Here is a 21,598-nt window from a genome sequence, read left to right as displayed (position 1 = left end):
GAAATCTTAACTTCTAGTTTAATGGAATTGTTGTTGTGTCTCCTGGTGGCAGCGTTCCTCCCTCCGGAACTCAGACCTCTAAGTCAGCAGAACATGAGGTTATGGGAACAGGAAGCAAAACTTTTGCTAGTGGATCACTAGGGTGATGGTGAGTGGTGCCACTTCCACTCACACCCCTTGATTCCTGGACCCGTGAATCCTGGCTATGGGGGTAACAGAACCACATATTGGACACTGATTCAGAGCATACATGGCCTTCTAGAGAACTCTGTCCTAACCCTGCAAAGTATTGTCACCTAGTTGGCATTATAATTGTGATTTCAAAAGGCCATTACACCATTCTGTCAATCCAGCTGCTTCAGGATGATGGGTAACATGCTAGGACTAGTGAATTCCATGAGCATGAGCCCACTGTGACACTTTTTTAGTTGTAAAGTGAGTGCCTTCGTCAGAGGCAATGCTGTATGGCATATTGTGATGGCAGATAAGGCATTCCGTTAGTCCACAGATGGTAGTCTTGGCAGAAGCATTGCATACAGTATAGGCAAACCCAGATCCGGACTAAGTGCCTATTCCTGTGAGGACAAACCTCTGCTCTTTCCATGATGGAAGAGGTACAATATAATCAACCTACCACCAGGTAGCTGGCTGATCACCCCGAGGAATGGTGCCATATTGAGAGCTCAGTGTTGGTCTCTGCTCCTGGCAAATTGGGCATTCAGCAGTGCCCACAGCCAGGTCAGTCTTGGTGAGTGGAAGTCCATGTTGCTGAGCCCATGCGTAACCTCCATTCCTGCCACCATGGAAAGTTTCTTCATGGGCCCGATAGGGCGATGACAGGGGTGGCTGGGGAAAAAGGTTGAATGGTGTTCACAGAACACGTAATCATATCCACTCAGTTATTAAAATCTTCCTCTGCTGGGGTCACTCGTTACTGAGCACTTACATGGGATACAAATATCTTCATGGTTTTTGACCACTCAGAGAGGTCCTTCCACATACCTCTTCCCCAAATTTATTTACCACCAGTTTTCCAATCATGCTTCTTGCAAATCCCTGACCATCCAGCCAAACCATTGGCTACAGTCCATCAATCAGTATGTAATTGCACATCTAGCCATTTTTCCTTTCATGCAAAGTGCACAGCCAGGTGGGCTGCTCGAAGTTCTGCCCAGATTTCCCTTCACCCGCTGTCCTTCAGGGATGTCCTAGAAAGGGCCGTAGTGCTGCAGTTGTCCACCTTCGGGTGGTGCCTGCATATTGTGCAGAACCATCTGTGAACCAGGCCCTTGTCTTCTCTTCCTCTGTCACCTGCTCATAGGGAACTTTCCATGAGGCCATCGGTGCAGGCTGGGGAAGAGAAGGCAGGATGGCAGGAGTGGAGACCATGGGCATTTGAGCTACTTCCTCATGTAACTTGCTTGTGTCTTCAGGACTCACTCAAGGCTGATCAGATATACACCACTTCCATTTGATGATGGAATGCTGCTGTGCACAACCCACTTTGTGGCTAGATGGGTCAGAAAGCACCCAGTTCATGAAAGGCAGTTCAGGTTGCATGGTGACTTGGTGACCCATAGTCAAACATTCAGTTTCCACCAAAGCCCAGTAACAGGCCAAGAGCCATCTCTCAAAAGGAGAGTAGTTATCTCCAGAAGATGACAGCGCATTGCTCCAAAATCCTAGAGGCCTCCACTGTGATTCACCTACAGGGGCCTGCCAAAGGCTCCAAACAGCGTCCCTATCTGCCAGACACCTCAAGCACTATTGGATCTGCTGGGTCATGTGGCTCAAATGGCAGAGCAGCTTGCACAGCAGCCTGGACCTGTTGCAGAGCCTTCTCCTGTTCTGGACCTCACTCAAAAGTGGTAGCTTTTTGGGTCACTCGATAAGTGGGCTGGAGTAACACACCCAAATGAGGAATGTGTTACCTCAAAAATCCAAATAGACCCATTAAGCATTGTGCCCCTTTTTGGTTGTAGGAGGGGCCAAATGCAGCAACTTATCCTTCACCTTAGAAGGAATATCTCAACAGAGCCCACACCACTGGACCCCTAGAAATTTTACAGAGATAAAAGTTCCCTGAATTTTAGTCGGATTTATTTCCTATTCTCTGGCACACAAACGTCACACCATTAAGTCCAGTGTGTTTGCTACTTCTTGCTCACTGGATCTAATCACCATAATGTCATCAATGTAATGGACCAGTGTGATATCCTGTGGAAGTGAAAAGCAATCAAGATCTCTCCAAATGAGATTGTGACACAAAGCTGGAGAGTTGATACACCCCTGAGGTAGGACAGTCAAGGTATATTACTGGCCTTGCCAGCTGAAGGCAAATTGCTTCTGGTGAGCCTGATGGACAGGAATGGAGAAAAGGCATTTACCAGGTCAATGGCTATATCAGGTATCAGGAGATGTGTTAATTTGCTCAAGTAATGAAACCACATCTGGTACAGCAGCCGCAATTGGAGTCACCATTTGGTTAAGATTACAACAATCTACTGTTATACTCCAAGGTCCATCTGTCTTCTGCACAGGCTAAATGGGAGGGTCGAATGGGGATATGGTGGGAATCATCACCCCTGCGTCTTTCAAGTCCTTGATGGTGGCACTAATCTCCACAAGCCCTCCAGGGTTGCAATATTTTTTTGTTTGTTTACTAATTTTCTAGGTAGAGGCAGCTCTAATGGATTCCATTTGGCCTTTGCTAACAAAATTGCCCTCACTCTACCAGTCAGGGAGCCAATGTGTGGGTTCTGCCAGCTGCTAAGTATATCTATGCCAATTATGCATTCTGGCACTGGGGAAATGACCACAGGATAAGTCCGGGAACCCATTGGACCCACGGTAAGTCAGACCTGAGCTAAAACTCCATTAATTACCTGACCTCCATAAGCTCCTACTTTAACTGGAGGACCACAATGACATTTTGGGGCCCCTGGAATCAACGTCAGCTGAGAGCTAGTGTCCAATAGTCCCTAACATGTCTGATCATTACCCTTTCCCCAGTGCACAGTTATGCTGGCAAAAGGCTGGAGGTCTCCTTGGGGAAGGATGGGAGAAAGATTCACTGCATAAACTGTTGGTAATGCAGTGGGGTCCTTCCTCAAGGATACCTGGCCTCCCCTTCATTCAAGGAGTTCTGGGTCTGTAAACTGGCCCAAGTCTTGAAATTGACTGAGGGGTCATGATTCTCTGTTTTTATAATTCAAATTAGTCTTTTGTCCACTCAACCTAGAAGATTTCTGCTTGTATAAATTAAATAGGAACACAGTAGGCTTCCTATCAATTTCACTTCTAGGAACACTGTGATTAATTAGCTCAGAGCTCTACATGAGTCAGACTATTCTGATTGCTGCTTTGCCTCTGCCATCCATTACGGTAGCTATACCCACCTCGCCTTTGACAATTGAGTGCTACCACTTGGCCCCTGCCACCTAGGGATCCAATTATTCCCATTGTATTTAAATTTTGTAGTTGAGTTACTGCGGTTCCCACTGTCAGATCTGATATATAAAGAAGAGCAATTACTGGGCTCATCAAAGATGCAGGTGCTGCCCTCACAAATCTATTTCACAAGGCATTGGTCAAGGGTATACCTTCTGGACCCTCCCAGCTGGGATGAGTAGGTCAAAAGTGACTAACCCACTCCATCATCCCAATCTCCCTAAGCCTTTGGATCCCTTCCTCTATGTCAAACCAATGGAGATTAGGCATTTCCAGCTCACTAGCAGTGGGCCATCTTTTAATCCATATTTCAGCTAACCAAGCAAATAAACTATTGAAACTTTTGAACTCCCCAAGCTGCAATATTAAATGCAGAGTCCCTACTTAGTGGGCCAAATCAATAAATTCAGCCTGATCTAACTCTATGTTTCTTCCACTGTCATCCCATACCCTTAATATCCATGCCTGTTCTCCAGATTTCTGTTTATGTAAATTAGAGAACTCAAACAGTTCTTTTTCAAGTATAGTGTCCCTCTTCATGGGTCACACTCTCAACCTCACCTCTAGGGGCCCTCCGGGACTTCAGTCTAGTTATAGGTCTAGAAACAAACAAAAGAGTTGGGAGGGGCTGCTGAGGAGAATCAACATTATCTTGTCTGATAACCGCGTCAGGGGAGGCCATCACTGTTGCCTCAGGCAGCACAGGATTTATCTCCTCAGATAAAGGTGGAAAAGCTGATAGCTGCCTGGGTTAGGGAGGGGATGTTGCCACTAGTGTGGATAGGGAATCTGTTTCTTCTGGCAAAAAGGTTCATCAGGGTTTACAAACTCAGTGTCCCCAGCTTCATCAGGGTCCTCCCACACATCGCCATTCCAAGTTCCGGGGTCCCATTATTTTCCAATCAATGCCCTCACTTTAACAGTAGACACCTGGCAAGGCTGTGCATGCATCTTTCATTGCAGGTCAGTCACTTGGATGATAAGAGCTTGCGTCTGTTTTTCCACAATTTTAGCTCTTTCTCTACAGGAGATAAGACTCTCACTTAGTGCAAGCTTAGCAGATTTGAGGCTCAGTATCTCCTTCTGAAGCCAGGAGACAGAATCCCTGAGTTCATCATTTCTTTCATCATTTTGTCCACTGAACTTAGGAGCAACCAACCACCTTCATTATGTTCCTTGTCCACATATGGTCAAAGGTATTACGTATAGAGTCAGTAAACTCCTTGCCTCATACACACACACACACACACACACACACACACACGGGCTTATTAAGTATTAACTTACACAATCACATGTCCCACAAAAGGCTGTCTGCAAGCTGAGGAGCAAGGAGACCCCAGTCCAAGTCTCAAAACTGAAGAATTTGGAGTCTGATGTTCAAGGGCAGGAAGTATCCAGCACAGGAGAAAGATGTAGGCTTGGAGGCTCAGTCAGTCTCTCCTCTTCACGTTTTTCCTGCCTGCTTTATATTTGCTGGCAGTTGAATTGATTGTGCCCACCACATTAAGGGTGGATCTGCCTTCCCCGGCCCACTGGCTCAAATGTTAATTTCTTTTGACAACACCCTCACAGACACACCCAGGATCAATATTTTGTATCCTTCAATCCAATCAAGTTGACAGTATTAACCATCACATACTATAATAAAAGTTATGAAAATGTAGTCTTCCTTTCTCTCTCACTCTCAGAATATCTTATCATACTGTACTCACCTATTTTCCAACTGCAGAAAGCAGAACTACAGATACAGGGAGACTACTCATCTCTTAATATGATTCATTTGGGCTGAAATCTGTTTCCTCTTGGGTCTCTGAGAATTGCCATATTTTAAAAGCTTCTATGTGTATCATGACTTCTAAACCTCATGATAACCCCCCAAGGCATCAACATTAACCCATTTTACAAATGGGGAAATATTACTTAGATAAATAAAATACCCAAAGTCACACATCCAATGAGTCTTAGAATGGGAATTCAAATCCCAGTCCTTGTAACACCATGAGTCATTTTCTTTGTTTCATTTAAATTTGTAAGTGCATTCTAATTATACTACTAATGCAAATACTAATTTCATCTAAATATAAGATAAATTTTACATCAGCTGTCTTCTGAACATATTAAGACCAAGCCCTTATTTTGAAATATTTGATAAAAGTCACAAAGAAACTGCTAAACTCAAGAACAGTATCCCTTTAATCACTATAATGAAAACAGAAAACTTCTTTTTAAAACAATGACAAAACTTGATAAGCTATAGTCTTGTTTGATGTTAACATGAACTCTTCTTTGATCTTCAGTTTCTTTGTCTGACACCCTTGATTGCAACCCAACAACCATCCCCAGTCCCTTATCCCTATCTTTTTATACTTTAAAGGCTAATTTTCCCAGACTCTTTTGCATGTATATGTGGCCAGGTGATCCAGGTCTGCCTAATGAAAGTGAGAGTATGCCTTTCATTGATTAAGCAAACCACAGCTCTTTGCCCCTGTCCCTTTCTTCATGTTTAAAACAATGGTTTGATGCTTGGAATTACAGCAGCTATATTGTGACCACGAGCCAACATATCCAAGGTTGCTAGATTTAGCAAATAAATATATGTAATGGCCCACTAAAGTTTCAATTTTAGATAAAGTACGAATAAATTTGTAGTATATGTCCCAAATAATTTATAACATATACTACAGAGAGTGTAATTGTGTAGGTAATACACACAAACATGTATTATATATATAGACTGAAGAGCCTGTTAGAGTCAACTTAAACACCAAATTCCACAAACTGTCAAAACCCTGAGTTTTGTTATTGCTTTATTAAATTGTGAAAGGATAAAAGGAATGCAAAATATGTGTATGGCACAAAGAAAAACAATACACTGAACACTTTGTTAATTGCCACCTAGCCTAAGAAAAAGAACAACCTCAAAGACAATCTCTATCCTGGATTTTGTGTTTAATCATCCTTTGCCATTTTAATAATTTCCTTGCTTTCCTTTGTTCATCTTTATCCCCTCTGAAAATCTAAGAATGGAAATAAGACCTTTGCCTTTTATGATACACTGAAGATAGCCTGACAATCTTCCTCCCCTTAGCCCCCAAATTACTAGGCTAACGAGAATTATGCAAAATTTAAAACCGGAAGGTGCTCTTCATCTTGATCCTCAGAAAAAAAAACATGACAAAGGTTGACCTTTACAGAGGTAGTTAGGTTTCTAGATAAAAAGAGATACAAGTGACAAACCAAAGACAGAGGGAAATCCTAAACTTAGGGGGTTGAGGTTTTGGTCTTCGTGTGTTTTTAGAGAAGCAACTTCAACTTTCAGGTTTCTGAAAGGGCTCCCTGCTTTTCCTTCAGCTCAGTCCTAGGCAAGCAGACCCCCTGCCCAAGCCTCCCTCCTGAGATCCTGCATATGCTTTCTTGCTAAATGACTCTTAGCACCGTTATCTCCTCACGGGATACATCTGTTGGGTGCCTCGCATCCTCAGCTCCACTTTCATCTCTTCTATCTCAACACATTGTTTCCTCCACTCCTGGTGCCAGGGTGGAAGGAAGCCATCCCGCCCAGCCGCGCTTGGGGATTGGCAGCCAATGAATGATTGGCAGCGGGCATCTCTGTCAGAGCTTTGGCATGCTGCAGAGTAGAAGCCCCGTGCTAATGAATGCCATCTACACCTACCAGATGTGCCACTGGGTGACATGCCAGATCTTTTACATAATGCCATTCTGCCGGACACAAGACAGCTGGGGGGTGGGGAGGGGTGTCTTCTAATGCTTTGGGATGGGAGTAGATCTGGCTTTCCTTATTTTACTTCTTATTCAGACCACCCGCCACCAACCATACACCCAATCAGCTCCCTTTACATTGGGCCAAGGCTCAGGGCATCTCTCTCGGAGACAGTGGCGAAGCAGGAGAGTTTGAGTTCCCAGGACATAATCCCCTGTCCTCTGGCTCTCCTCCATACTCATCATTTCCTTGAGTTCGCTCCCTGCCTGCATCCAGATTCAGGAAAGGGAAATAGCTTTCAAAATTAAAGAAATAAAAGCACTAATGGGATCTGAAATGAAAGGAAGGAAGGGGAAAAACTACACTTCCCATTCGCGTCCCTAATATTCTCTTCTTCCCTAGTCTGAATGTGCAAGGATGAACTTCCCACACCCCACCCCTTTGGCAGCTTCTGTTCTTTCCTCTTCCACCGTACACAGGAAACGGGAGAGTGTTTATCCCCAAGGGTGATATCCTGTTAGTGCCTGTCCCACGTTCTGGCTGAAGTAGCTGTCTTAAGGTGGAGTCGTCCAAAAATCCGTACCGTTTGGGGAGGAATGTTTCCTGGAGTGGGATGGACAAAGTGGGAAGAGAGGAAAATGAGCAAACCACTTCTGACGGACAGCGTGTGCGTGAGCGTGTAGGAGTGCTTGGGTTGTCCTCGCCCACCCGGCTCTCCATCCCCAGAGGGAGAATGACTGGAGGAGGCTGGTGGTTGCCAGGATGGTCCCCTCTCTTTCCTTAAACCTGCGGATACCGGGCTGCCCTGTAATCCGCGGGACTTGAGAAGGGCAGGCCTCCGCTCCTCCTCCCCAGGGGCCATGACCCTCACACACCCCCACCCCCACCCGCCACACCACCCCTCTCGCGACACACACGCAGTACTCGGGGCGACTGGGCGCCACTCCCACGCCAGAGCCCTGCCCCGCGCCCGCCTGGGGCCGAGCCGCCTGGCCCCTTCTCTTGTACCCCCACCCCCGCCCGCTGCCTAGGCTCCAGATGGCGGCTCCTTGCGCTCGGCTAGCGGCCCCCAGACGCCGCCCGGCAGCAGCCGGCGGTCGCTCCCTCCCTCTCAGCTGCTGCAGCAGAGACCGGGGCCATTTCGCGAGGCGGACGGGCTCCTCGGCAGGCTTGGATTGGGGTGTGAGCGCGGCCGCCGAGGGGCCCGCAGTAGCTGCGCTCACGGGGAAGGAGCCCCACAATCCCCAGGTAAGGAAGCCGCGGGGCAGGCGCAGGGCGGGGAAGGAGGAGCCTGAGCGTGCCGGTACCCAACCCTCTCTCTTTATTGACCTTCCTCCCCTCTGCCCCTTCATCCTGGGCGCGGAGGGCGGAACAGTTTCTGGACCAGAGCACCGGCGAGAAGCAGGGAGCGGCCGCACAGCAGCCAGAAGGGGGCGCCAGCACCCTGGGGCCGGTGCTACCGGATTGGCTCTGCCGGGGCGTTCCGCCCCCGCCCCGGGGAACGGTCCCTCGGCCCCACAGATGCCCCCTTCCGCTGGAAAGCGGTAATGCCCTCCGCCCACAGCTACCACCCCTTCCCCATTTTTCTCAGTTCTAACTGTACTCCTCTCTCGTTTCCTTTTTGCTTCTCTATCTCTCTCTCTCTCTCTCCCTCTCCCTCTCCCTCTCTTCGTCTCTCTATCTTTCTCTCTGCCCTTGTTGTCTTACTTCCCCCTCCCTCCCCGCTTGCACCCCGGCACTTTTCCTTCTCTTTTCTGATCACTGGCGTGGGGGGAGGTTTTGTCGCCTGCCGGGAGGTAGTGTGGAGGGGATGGACGTGTTTCACACTCAGACTCTGGCTCTGGCTCCTCTCCTTAGGTGCCTCCCTGGGTGCTCGCGAAAGCAGCCCTGAGAATGGCAGCTCTCAGAGATAGAAGTTATTCTTTTCGAGGGACAGGGCACGGCGACTGTTTGATTGGGGGGTGAGTTATGCATTTGGAGCAGCGCTTCCCTGGAATGCAGAGCTGGGGATTTCCCTTGCAAGACGGATGCTTGAAGTTCAGTGGCTTAGTACTGAGCCCCTTTCTCCCACCGAAAAATCATGACAGTCAAGAGTCTCTCTCTCTCTCTCTCTCTCTCTCTCTCTCTCTCTCTCTCTCTCTCTCTGTCTCTTTCTCTCCCTCTCTACCGCTCTCCAGAACCCTAAAGACAGCCTCCCCGGACAGTCTTCACCGTTTTTTTCAGAAGCAGTTGCGCTGGGGGTGGGGAAGGGGAGGGAAGGGACATTGAAAGGCCGCAGTGGCTGGCATCTCCGGGCCCGTCCGATGTCCTCTCTAATCCCCCAGTGTTCTGGCGCGTGCCCACAGTGCCCCCAGACCCTCCGCTCGCCCGTGCGCCGAGGTCGTCGGGTTTTAGACCCAGAGAGCACGTTCCGTAAGCTCCCGGCCCAAATCCCCTCGGAAAAATTAATCACAACGACCAGCGGATGCAAAATGTGTGCCTGTGTTGAGTCTGTCTTTTAATCCCGAACGTAATTCTAAAAAGCAGCATCAGACAAGAGCTTTATTAATCCCTTACACGAGCAAATGCGATCTCTGACCTACTAGACTTGTTTTCCTGCAATTTCATAGTTAGCCTCGCTAGAGGAATGTGCAAGGACAGAAGGGAAACTGAGGAGACCCGTGGCTCATTAGCGAAATAATAGGGTGCACTTCAATAAAAATGCGGTCCTGAAGTGGAGTAGACTCACCGGCAAGGAGCCCGGAAAGTCGACAGGGGCGGCGGCAAAGTGAGTGATGGGGATTGGAGAAAGGGGTAGGATTGGAGGAAGGGCCTCAGGCACAGTGTGGTTGGGAGCTGGAGTGGGAACCCAGTTCTGTCTCTTCCGAAGGCTTAGGACCCATGTGACTTAATTTAGGGACTGTCCCCTTTCGAGGGCACTAGGACAACTGGAGGGGCGCACCTGCCGTACGGATGAGTTCAGGGTTTGATCTCTTGGGGCCTGTTTCTCACACTTGAGATTTCACTATCATGTCGTTCAATTAATCACATTTCCCTTCTCCCATTTTATTCAAAACCATCTTCCAGTTCCCTCATAATCGTAATTTGCGTCATTGCCTTTTATCGTTGATGAATTAGGAAGCCGAAAATGATAATGGAGGGTCAGGCCAATAAATTAGCTTTAGGAACAGACAGACGGACGTCCGAGGTTGCTGCATGGGTGGGCACTGTGGCCGGGGCCACCGTCGCTGCGGCGCTGCGCAGGAAGGGGTTAAGGAAAAGGCGCTTGGTACTGGCTGAATGGAGAGATCCACTCTGAAATAAAGCCGGTGGGCACAAGGGAAAACTTCTCACTGCACTAAGTGGAGAGACTCCTGTGACGCTTAGCTTTTCCCGTTTGGTATAGAAAAGGAAGGACTGGTTTGGTATAATAATGGAGAAAAAGGAAGGCTGGGGTAGGATAAGAGTCAGACTCCTGTTTCTTTCAGAGGCCTCCCTACTAGTGGGTAAACAGGTTTAAAGTATGGGCCTTATTAGGAGCCTGTTTTTGGTTTTTTTTGTTTGTTTGTTTGTTTGTTTTCCAGAACTGGAATGTTAGATTTACTTTTGCATCCTTTCCTTCCTCTTTCCACTTACCTACTGGTCTGAAAGAGGGAAGAAAGAAGGGAAAAAATGAGGGAGGAAGGAAGAGAGGGGAGAGAGAGAAGGGGGGGAGGAGGGAGAGAGAGAGAGAGAGAGAGAGAGAGAGAGAGAGAGAGAGAGAGAGAGAGAGTTAAGATCAGATCAGTTAACTCCCTGGCCAAAAAGGAAAGTTGCTAATGTGGAGTTCTCCCTGCCCTCAAAGCAGCAGCAGCTCTGGGCGAGAAGGGTCTCCTCTTTTCTCCCTTCATGAAATCGATCACGCCTCCAGAGGGCTGAAGGGGAGCACTTTGCCACTCTTCACAGCTACACCCTGGCCTCTTTAGCTTTCAATTGAAAACCAATTAAAGGTTTCTATAAATCTGTTAGTGCCCTTTTATCTGGGGACCCCTGATGCATGCGATATTGCCCTTTAGATGCCTCTTCCGTGTTTTGTTTTACAATTGTTGTATCAATATAATGCAGCCTTTCTTCTCCTGTCTCTATAGATACAGATACACAAGGAAAACCAAAGCTATTCAGGCTCCTCATTTGTCCAGCAGCCTAACAGTGGTGCCCTTTCTCTGCTGCTGCTTTCCCTGCTTCGGGAGCAGCAGTTATGGTAGAAGCAGATGGCTACTGATTGGGGGAGCTTTGTGGCTCTAATACTGAATACTTTATGGAAAAGGACTTTATCATGCTTCGTTGGGCAGAGGAACAAGGGATGAGATTTATGGCCAGGAAAAATAAATCTTTTTCCAAGTTGTGGCTCCTTCTCACCAATGTCTCCTTTGCCCCCCGGGGTAGAACACTGAGGAATTGGTTTTATTTTATTCTCCTTTTTGCTAATGGAACCTTTTAGTCAGGATAGTGGACTAAGAGCTAGAACTTTACAAAATACCCCAGGTTGCGGCTATATCAGCATTCTCTGCCCTCAGGAAAAAAAAAAAAAAAAAAAAGCAGAAGAACATCATTTTGAATGCTGTTTCAGGCCATGTTTTCTTGGATGTCCTCTTAGTTGATGGGTAAAAATATCATTGTCCATTATTTTATTATCTATGAAGAACAGAAAAGAAGGATGATACTGGTGTTGAAGGAGAGGGGGAAATGATGGGGCATTTGGTGATGCAGGTATGCTTCTCTACTTTGAGAGGGTCTGAGCTGTGAAGATAATTAGGGGATGTCTGCGAATTTAGGGTTTGGGGCTCCAAATTGAATTTCCAAGGTTTGGGGAATATACAGAGTCCAACCCTATACTGGAGGCCTAATTCGCCCCAAGATAGTGCATATCGTTTCTCTTTTCTTCTCTTCACCTGAGTTTTACTTCTCTAACTTCTCTTGAGTCAGGTTTACTCCGTGTCTGTTGTTGGGTTGTGCCCCTCCTCTATATGCAAAGGGATGCAACCTCTGGCTCCTCCAGTCCTCAGAGTCTTTTCTTCTAGAGTAATGTCACGCCCCCTTCCTGAGATCTATAACATAAAGTCACACAGAAATGCTCCTATAGAGCCCCAAATGCCTACTGGCAACCTGGCACCAAGAGATGGTAGTCAATCCCAACTCTGGGTCTCCATTCCCATTTCAGACAGACTCTTTGTCTCCTTGATTTTTGAAATGTCATTTTCTGTTCAAGAAACATTTGTTGAGTGTCTTCCATGTTCCAAGTCCCTTTTCTCTGCCTTTTCAATTCTTTTACCTTGTACCTAAACACTAAAGAGAAAAGGCCAGGAGGACAGGCATTCAACTTCCACTAGGGTCCCCTAACTTTCTGCCACAAGCTACTTCCTTCCAACTCTCCAGGCACTACCACCCCACACACTGACATACATCTTAGCATCTTGTTTCTCTCCAAAGAGGAAAAAAAGTGGGAGGAGAGAGCTGAGATTTTTAAAATTCTATTTACCCAGCATTCCAAAGCAGAGGACACTGAGATGCTTTAAACTTTGGGCATTTATTTCGTGCTAGGCTGAATGCTCTGCCAGCCTCATCACACTTAATTCGCATGCTGATCCTTTAAGTATGATGTTATTGATGTTAAATATTATAATATCCCTATTTCACAGATCCCCCTGCTTCACAGGAACCAAAAGCATAGAGATGCTAACTAACTCAAGCAAGTGGCCTAGCTGGGATCTGAACCCAGGCTTGACCTGCAATATTCATAGCCACTCTATGAAACAGATGTTGTCTTTACTATTTTACAAATGAAGATACTAAAGTTCAGAGAGGTTAAGTGATTTGCTCAAACACACAGGTAGGAGATTATAGACCCAGGGTTGAGACCTGAGTGTTCAAAATCCCAAATATCAAACTCTTAACCACTGCCTCTTGGATCCTTCAGAAGGAAGAGCAACTGGGAACCCACAACTGACCGGTATTACCTGATCCCCAGTCCTAGACTGGGCGGAAAGTTTCACATAACGTGAGACGGTGGGCGTGGGGAAAATGTAAATCTCCCGTTCAGGGCTGCGCCTGCGCGGAAGCGGTGTAGTTTAGGAGAAGGAGGCTCCGCTGGGCTTCGCGAGCTAGACAGGGGGCTCCGTCTGTCATGCGGCCCACAGTGCTCCGCTCGAAGCCAGCGTACGGGCGCTGGAACAAGGAGTAAGGGGAGCCACAGGGGGAAACCGCCCTGCACGAAGCTCCAGTGCCAATGGTGTAGCTGCTGCCTCCGGGCACTAGTTACCTCGTCCTGCCAAGCTCCAGTACTTGGGCGTGTAGGCGAGGGCTGGAGCCATCCACCCGGTCCGCATCTGAGCCACAGCCCTTCACAGGAGTGGGGAGGTCACGCGCGCTGTAGGAGGCCCAGAGCCCTGGTCAGCGTTGGGAGGCCCGGTCCTCCAGGTTTCTCTGCTCACCCCCAGACCTCGGCTTTTGGCCGCGATGCTGGAGTTTACCATTAACGTGTTCACATGCTTCTCATCCCACGGAGTCGCCCGGATGAGCCTTTAACTGCCTGACTTACCCGCGTTTCTAACGTGGCGCCGCGACCCTGACCCTTCGCACCTCCACCAGGCCTAAAGAAAGAACTCGCAAGATGGGCATGGGAGGATGGAAGTCAAGTATCAATCTACCAGGCCGGCCTTCCGCAGCAAACTGATTGCTCTTCCATTAAACCTGGGGTGGGGGTGGGAGGTGCGCGGCGTGGGCGGGGAAGGAAGGAAGGGATGACTGCCTTTCCTTCCGTTTCGCCCTAGAAACTTCGGGAAATCCTCAGCCCTCGCTGGGTCACTTGGAAAGTGGGTGGACAATACAGTTCCCAGTTTTCTAATAAGGAAGCAAAGGCAGTGTTAGTAACAATAGGCAGCTCTGAAATGCGCATTTAGTATGTACCAAGCCTTGTTCTCTGCTTGCTAAGTATCAACTCAGCCCTAACTTTATGAAAAGGGTCCCTTTTATGCCCTCAGTTCACAGATGAAGGACTGAAGTACAGTCCGGTTAAATTACCTGGGGGGGCCTGGGATTCGAACCCATGCAGTCTTGGTTCCCCTATGGAGTTGTGGGCTTTCCTGAGCCTGAATTGTTGGTCCTTCTTCTTGGGTCAGTTCTCCAGACTTCTAAGGAGAATGTTCATTGATGAAAGCATTGAGACCATCTCGTGTCCAAGACTGAAATGAAACTAGCCCGGGCTTTTGGAAGTGATCCCTTACCATCTGCTCAGCAACTGGCTTTCCAAAGCGCGTTCGCCCTCGTTCCCTTAGAGTCCTCACTGCGATCCGGGAGGCAGCTCTTGCCAGCTTTAGTTCAACCGGAGGAAAACCAAGGCTGAGGTAGGTCACCGGCAGCCCAGCTAGTAAAAAATGGGAACACAGGCTCCTGCCCCGCGAGACGAGATCAGGCGACCAGCTGCTCGAGGTCGTGCACAGAGGCAGGGAGACAGGGTGGTGGAAAGAGTGTTAGGTTCCCGGAGACCCCGCCCTTGGGACGCCTTTCCGCAGGTAAAGTGGTCACCTAGCGGGAAGCAAGTGATGGCGTTAATTGCCGATGGAAGGCTAAAGAACAAGGGAAATGTGGCGGGCCTTTGGGAACTGCATTTCCTCCCTGCTTCGCCCAGGGTTCATCTGGAGCGTACCAAGCGCGCAGCTTGGCCCTACACTGCCCCACATTCACGGTTTGTGCACTGTGCCCCTACAAGGGCGACGCCGGGCAGGTGATGGCTTGTTTTGTTCTGCCCTGGTCGCCTCCTGTGTCAGGGCTCTGCGCTCTTTGGTGAATCAGCTCAAATGATGTGATCTGTGTCTGCGCCTCCTGACACTGTGGGGGCGTTGCCCTCCTTGGATCTCTCCCAGGGAAACCTGGTTTGCCCACATTGAAGTCCCTCATTTGACCTTCTCTGCACTCTTAGTTCTGTGGCTGTACCTTTCACTAAGACATCGGCACCGGACAATGTAGACATCAAGAAATGTTCGAGTCTAGCAGGCACTTCTGTGCCTTGTCTTACTTCCCAAACTCAGGACTCAAACTCAGCTATGTGGGGCCTTGAAGAGGAGCCGCTAATTCAGTCCCGCAGGTTAAAAATAAAACTCGTTGCACTCAGTGCGTTGGCATTGGCTTTCTCGAGGGTATTTTCAAAAGTTCAGGGGAACCCCACTTATCTGGAACACAGATGTCTTAGGACTTCAGTTTTAAACTGACTTTAGAATATAGATAATGCTGTGGGGTAGCTGATCACACACACAAGATATTAGATAGTAACATTATACTCAGGATATATTCTTTACAACTCTATTCAATTTGCTCCCTTGGGACCAACTGCTGTCCTGAATGATTTCACACAAACTATTTTCTCGATACCATCTTACATGAAAACATCCAAAAAAGAGAACTGGCTTCTTAATGGACAAGCATGCAAGTAAAATGACAGTCCTACAACTTATTTTTAATTGATGCCTTTGACAACATTCACCCCAACCTTCTTAAACACACACCCATACCCATATATGCATAGAGGACCATTTCTGCTCAGGTATAAAGTTATTCAGGCCTAAGTTAAATTCTAGGCCTAGCAAATCTCACCATCTAGGTCATTATATTCAACATGTTTATTCTTAGGAATTTATGAGTGTTTTATTTAGCAATTCTGGGTATTATTTCTTTTAAAAATATGAGTTTTCATTTAAACTTCCTTAAAAGGAGATTATGAATAATATCATGGTTACTATATTACATTACAGATACTATCACATCAGCCTGGGAGGCAGCTTTTCGCTCGCAAGTTAAAGAGAACACATATGTTGCAATCCTTGCCTATTCTTGCCTCCACTTCATAATGTAAGTCCAGAAGTGTTTATAGTAGTCATGATGTTGCTGCATTTGTGACATGTTGATCTTTGATTTTTTTTTAGGAGACCACGTTTCCAAGTATTAGCAGTGAGGAAAGACTGACATTGGTAGCTTTCAAGTGTTTGTGAAAATCTTCTGAGAACTAACAGCTTTTCATATAATGTTTTGGGAGACATCCCCCATTGATGCTAAATTAATATCCCTGGATTAAATCATAGAACACCTGGGATTAATTGAACTGAAATCATACAGTTTTCACTCAGAGTTCAGTTGGCAATATGAGCAAGGGAGCAGTTCGGGAGGATAATTTGTGAAGAAATTGAACCATATTTCCAAGACTTTTTAATACAATGTGAATCATCACTATTGTGGCTCCTAACTGGTATATACTTCTCAAATCCTCTCTGTCTGTCTCTTTCTTCCTTTCTTTTTACTTTCTTTGTCTTGCTTCTCTCTTCCTTGAGAAAATGAAACATCTCTCTCTTTGGGCCTCAGGAAAGTGTACCATGGGTTTATTCCAAGTACTGGACATTTGTGTCCCCTGCCTAGACCCCTTTCCCAGAAGAGCCATGCTTTCTGCTGCTTTTTCCCCAGCAGCCCAAATTCTCACAGTCCGTGCCTCAGAAAGCTAACTGGGATTAGATGCCAAGAAGTGTATTCTGCCCAGGATATATATGCTGTGTGTCTATCATTGCCTGTTTATTTAACTCAGGAATTACAATCCACCTAAAACAGAGAGGAAAAGGGTGGCACAGAGTTACTGAATCTTGGGATGATGTCCATTCTCCTGGCTGTGTGAAGAAATTTGATGTAGAGCCTCTCAATGTTGTCACATTCCCAAGGCCTAGAGTTAGACTTCTCAAATTCTCATTTGAGACTGCTGGACACCAATTTGAGACTGCTAGACATCCCCTGATCCCCAGTCTGCCTAAAAACCCTGACCCAGAGGGTAAGGAGGTTCAGAGTGACTGATGGAGACGTGGCTACAACCAGTCAACCCCCCTCACACTGAGATGCATTCAAATGGTGTGGTGTCTGAGTCTAGGAAGGACTTTGGAATCTATGGATTTGACAAAAATCCAGGTCTTTTCTTGCCAGATCATTATACACTCATCTTGGGAGAAGTATAGAAGTTGGGAGAATCCAGGGGGTCAAAATAGTGGATATTGGATTTGGTTCAGAGGTCACACTCACACAGATGAGTATGAGGCACTTATTTCATATCTCTTGGTAGTTTTACACAATGTCACTTCGGTTTGCTAGCCCATCTAAAAGTCATAGTCAGAGGCCATTAAGCCAGTTGACTACAACCCAGATCCAGGAGAGGAAGAGAGTAACATATAGCTTTCAAAGACTATCCCATTCTCAGCTGAACTCCAACAGAAGTGTAAGTAAAACTTGGGAACACTCAGAGAGAAAGTTTTAAACTTGAGAAAGGTAGATTATCATTGTAATGATAATGGTGGTAGTAGTAGCTACAGGAGCAGCAGGATTTAAAGCTGGACTATTTATGAGGAAAAGCCCAAGAGAGAAAAGTGTGAGTCAGGAGTAATGATCCCTACAGTTGGGATCCTGAAGTCCTTCCTCACAGGCTACAAAATTACCCAACTCTAAGTCTCTGGCTTTCCCAGGGTCAGCCTGGAAAACATTTGCTTATGTAATACCCAGTGAGCCAACTACAATACTTAGTGTGAGGAACAGACCCAAACTGAGTTTGCAGTGTATACTTATAAAAAACAAGTACCCCTCCCCACATCCCACTCCTTCACATCATTGTTTATCCAACTCAGAAGCATGCCTCTTCTCACCAAGATGTAAAACAAACAAACAAACAAACAAACTCCTCTGGGTCTTTTTAAAAAACCCACCATGTATCATTCTCTTGATAAAGGCAAAGTGGTAGAAAATGAGTTAACAACCCTCTGAACAACATTTTTTGCACAGGCCTGGTGTTTTTCTTAATTGACCAGCCCATCATTTCTGTTTCTCTTTCATGTACAAGTAGTCAATAAGGTTTATCCCCTAAAAAGTTCCTTATTTTGAATGGTGAGGCTAGGTAATGCAATTCTCCTCCTTGAAGATCTATTCTCTGCCTCCCTCAACCCTCAAAGCCCCTTCCAGAGACCTCCCTGTGGGAAATTAATAAGCTTAGGAAGGAGCTGCCACTGTCTGCTCCATTAGCATCCTCTTATCTTCCAGTGTGTGGGTTTTTTTCCCCCCTTTCACCATGAATTGCCATACTCTTTTGACAATCAAGCCTTTGCTGGCGTAGTGCTTTGGCAATAGAGTTAGAGGTGGGTAAACCAGAACCTAGAAAGATATAGAAAAAGAAAATCAGTATGTTTTCATTCTCATAGGATAATAATCTTTGTGTGAATTATTCTTGGAGATGTTACCTGCCTCTTATCAAAGAAGTTGAAATATTTTGGGCTCCATTTTTCAACCCTGGGAAGAAAAAGGGTATTCCCATTCTAATACTCACTAAGAATTAAAATTCCCTTTCTTACCCTTCCTCCACCCTCTCACTTTGGTCATAAAAGGCACCTCGGGTATCATTTATCAACCTCTCTCCAGCCCACTCTTCCAAAATAACACTACAGTTTCCTACATGTGTATTTTTGCCAGGACTCCAAAGAGCCTTGCTAAAGTGGAACAAGGTGAGCATGCCCACTCTTCATTGTCATTCTTCTAATTACTTAATTGGAAATAAAATCCTAGGGAAGAGAGCTCCAAATATATGCATAAACCCATTGTTCCATGTGAATTACATAAAACTGTTGACTAGGTACATTTTTATAGTACTGTCTGAGGCTGAATAAATGCCTCAACCCTTCATTTAGTATCAGTGAATTCCAGTAAGTATTAATGCAGAGTGATTTCAAAGTAGTTTATGTACCATTTTAGCCCATAAATTTCTACAGGAAAAAAAATAATTTGTAGATTTTCTTTATCCCCTATTAATGATTGTCATTTAGGACATTTATATTACCAAGCAAAATGTGTACCACTTAAATTACTAGAAAACTCTCCAAGTAAGAACTTTGATTTAATCTTACTTATATTGTTTTGTTATGTCAGTTATTTAACTCATAATAAGAAGGGTAGGTCAGATTCATAAAATGTGAGAAATTCTGATATTTAAGGATCTTTATCTGAAAGCAGTAGGAAAAACATTAATTAGAGGTTAAAAAAGTAAAACTGAAATGAAGCATCTGTTGGCCAGTTTCTCAATAAATCACTCCCTTCTCAGATGTATAAAATCGTCGCTGTTTTCTAGCTTGAGACTTAAAAAGGTCAAGCTGTTCCACCCTGAACTTAAGTATCAAAAACATTATTTTATACAAACTGGAGTCAAGGTTTTAGTACCTCAAAAGAAACATAGTTTAAATGGTCTCTATATCTAATAAGAGAAAGGCCAGGCACAAGAAAAATGCCTTCCATTTAGAGTTTATTTTCTAAATGTCCACATTCTGGAGTAGAGGCTTATATATTTACAATATGTAAGGTAATTTTTTAATGCTTTGCATGGACAGATGACTTTTCCTGAAAGATAAACTTCCAATGCTCTAAATAACAGCAAAAGAAAGCACTAAGGAGTGTTCTGTTCAACAGATTAATGAAATTATGTTCTTAAACACCATTCCTCACACACCATATTGCATTTATCAGTCTGTAGTTTCTAAGGGACCGCATGACTCTCTTATGGCTACTTTTCTTTATTAACTGGAAGTTGTTTACAACCATGCCTCTTCTGCCCTTTACTTTTCTTCTTTCTTCTACTCGGAATTAACTTACGTTTCTGGCCACTATTCTTCAAACCTGAGGTTTATTTTCCAGATGTTTGAGACATTATTTTCACATTTCTAATTCTTCCACCCATTCTTTAAAGAAGTATTAGGGGACAGTGTGTCCATGCTTTTTTTTTTTTTTTTTTTTTGTGTGTGTGTGTGTGTGTGTGTGTGTGTGTGTGTGTGTGGAGAGAGAGAGAGAGAGAAAGAAGTGAATCTAGTATTCAGTGGAGCAATCAGTTATAAGACAATTGGTAGCTCAGTACAGCTGCAGATTCTTATATACAGACATGTAAGAGAGCCCTCATTGCACTAAGCCTTGATCATTAGGAGTCACCCTTAGCTGAAGTACATAAAATTGCACATAGCCAAAGTACGTAAAACTGCACTTCAAGAAGCTTTCTTTGAAAAGTCAGTAGCTAACCTGAAAACTAAGGAATTCCCCCACTTTCTCTCAAAATATGGGGATTTGACAGCCCTTCCTTCTGTGAATTTCAGCTTAGTTCTAGGCAGCAATTCAGAACTTGCATGGGGTACTGACCAGAAAAGAGAAGGAAACACACACACACACACACACACACACACACACAGGGGCGGGAGGGGGAGAGAGAGAGAGGGAGAACAAGGAAGAAAATGAACTTCATGGGAAAGTCCTTGCACTTGTTTCTCCTCAGGAAAATCCTCCCCTGGCCTCCTGGGACTGCAGTCACCAGGCTGTCCAAGCCTCCATACTCCACTGAGTTCCAGAGAAGGGTCTCAAAGCTGGGAGAGGATCAAACTAACATGGTAAGCTGCTTTTTGCCAACTCCCCAAATACATTATTTCAACAACAACAACAAGGAAAAACAACACCAAGGAGGCTATCTCCTTAAGTTGTGGTTGTACCTCCTCCACTTTAGCCAGCTGCACAATCCGATTTATCCTAATGCTGACAGATTGCCCACTTCAAAGTAGTGGTGGTGTGGGTGGGGCTGAAGAAGTTGAGAAACAATCTATACCACTCAAAGGCCTTTCTTCCCTTAGGAGTAGAGAATTGAACTGTGAAAAAGAAGCCCGAGATCCCCCAGCGAAATGGTGTTGCAGCCCCGTTGAAGGAGTCAACTTGCAGGCTGTTAAAGACCTCAAGTCATTAGCATCAGCTGCTGCACTAAAGGGGCAAGTCAGCGCCTCTAAGTGGCTTAGCGCACAAACGAGGCTCCCGAGACGGCCTTGGCAACTCCATCCCCTCCTCCACCACCCGCTGGATGCGAAAAGCTTTCCGGAGCCCATCTTGATAATCATTTTTATTTTGAATCACCCTTGCCTCGCAACCCCAAGACCTCAGAGTGCCAACAGCACCCATTATAGGACTCCCTCTGGGGCTGTGCAGATTCTGCACGAAGCAGAGGGCAAAAAAAAAACACAAACAAACAAACAAAAAAACCAGGAACTGTTTGAGTCCACTAACCTGCGCTCTTCCCACCAACCTCCGGCACCCCACCTCCGCCCACGTACCCGTGTCCTGGGACTGGGAGGTACCGTTATGTCCCCTTCCGAGGTCTGGTGACATTCTCACTCCAACCTCATCTCCCGAGCCATGGGAAGGCTGAGTCAAGTTCTTACCAAAGCGCATCCTTTCTGAATTTTGCAGGGGGAAGCTTGGTAGTGTTGGTGCTCCTGAAGAGAGACGACGCCCCTTTATCAACCTCAGGCAACTAGCGGCGCAAATCAGCGGTGGCTCCAGGGCTAGAGTATCCCTGGGGCTAACCGCACCCCTCTCCCT

The 21,598-nt window shown here is 46.0% G+C and overlaps 1 protein-coding gene across 1 annotated transcript; it reads left to right on the top strand.

Moving 5' to 3' along the window:
• Positions 1-3,505: 3,505 nt before the first annotated feature.
• LOC144340976 (uncharacterized) lies at positions 3,506-21,135 on the top strand. Its single transcript, XM_078002644.1, has 4 exons — positions 3,506-8,422; positions 9,032-9,135; positions 20,511-20,622; positions 20,860-21,135. Exons 1-4 carry the CDS (start codon positions 8,213-8,215, stop codon positions 20,863-20,865), a joined length of 432 nt encoding a protein of 143 aa, XP_077858770.1. The 5' UTR covers positions 3,506-8,212; the 3' UTR covers positions 20,866-21,135.
• Positions 21,136-21,598: the final 463 nt, after the last annotated feature.

This window comes from Macaca mulatta, chromosome 5 (assembly GCF_049350105.2).
Source record: "Macaca mulatta isolate MMU2019108-1 chromosome 5, T2T-MMU8v2.0, whole genome shotgun sequence".
NCBI classification, from domain to species: Eukaryota; Metazoa; Chordata; class Mammalia; order Primates; family Cercopithecidae; genus Macaca; species Macaca mulatta.
Note: the sequence above shows the minus strand (reverse complement) of the source record. Positions and strands in the feature narration are given on the sequence as shown.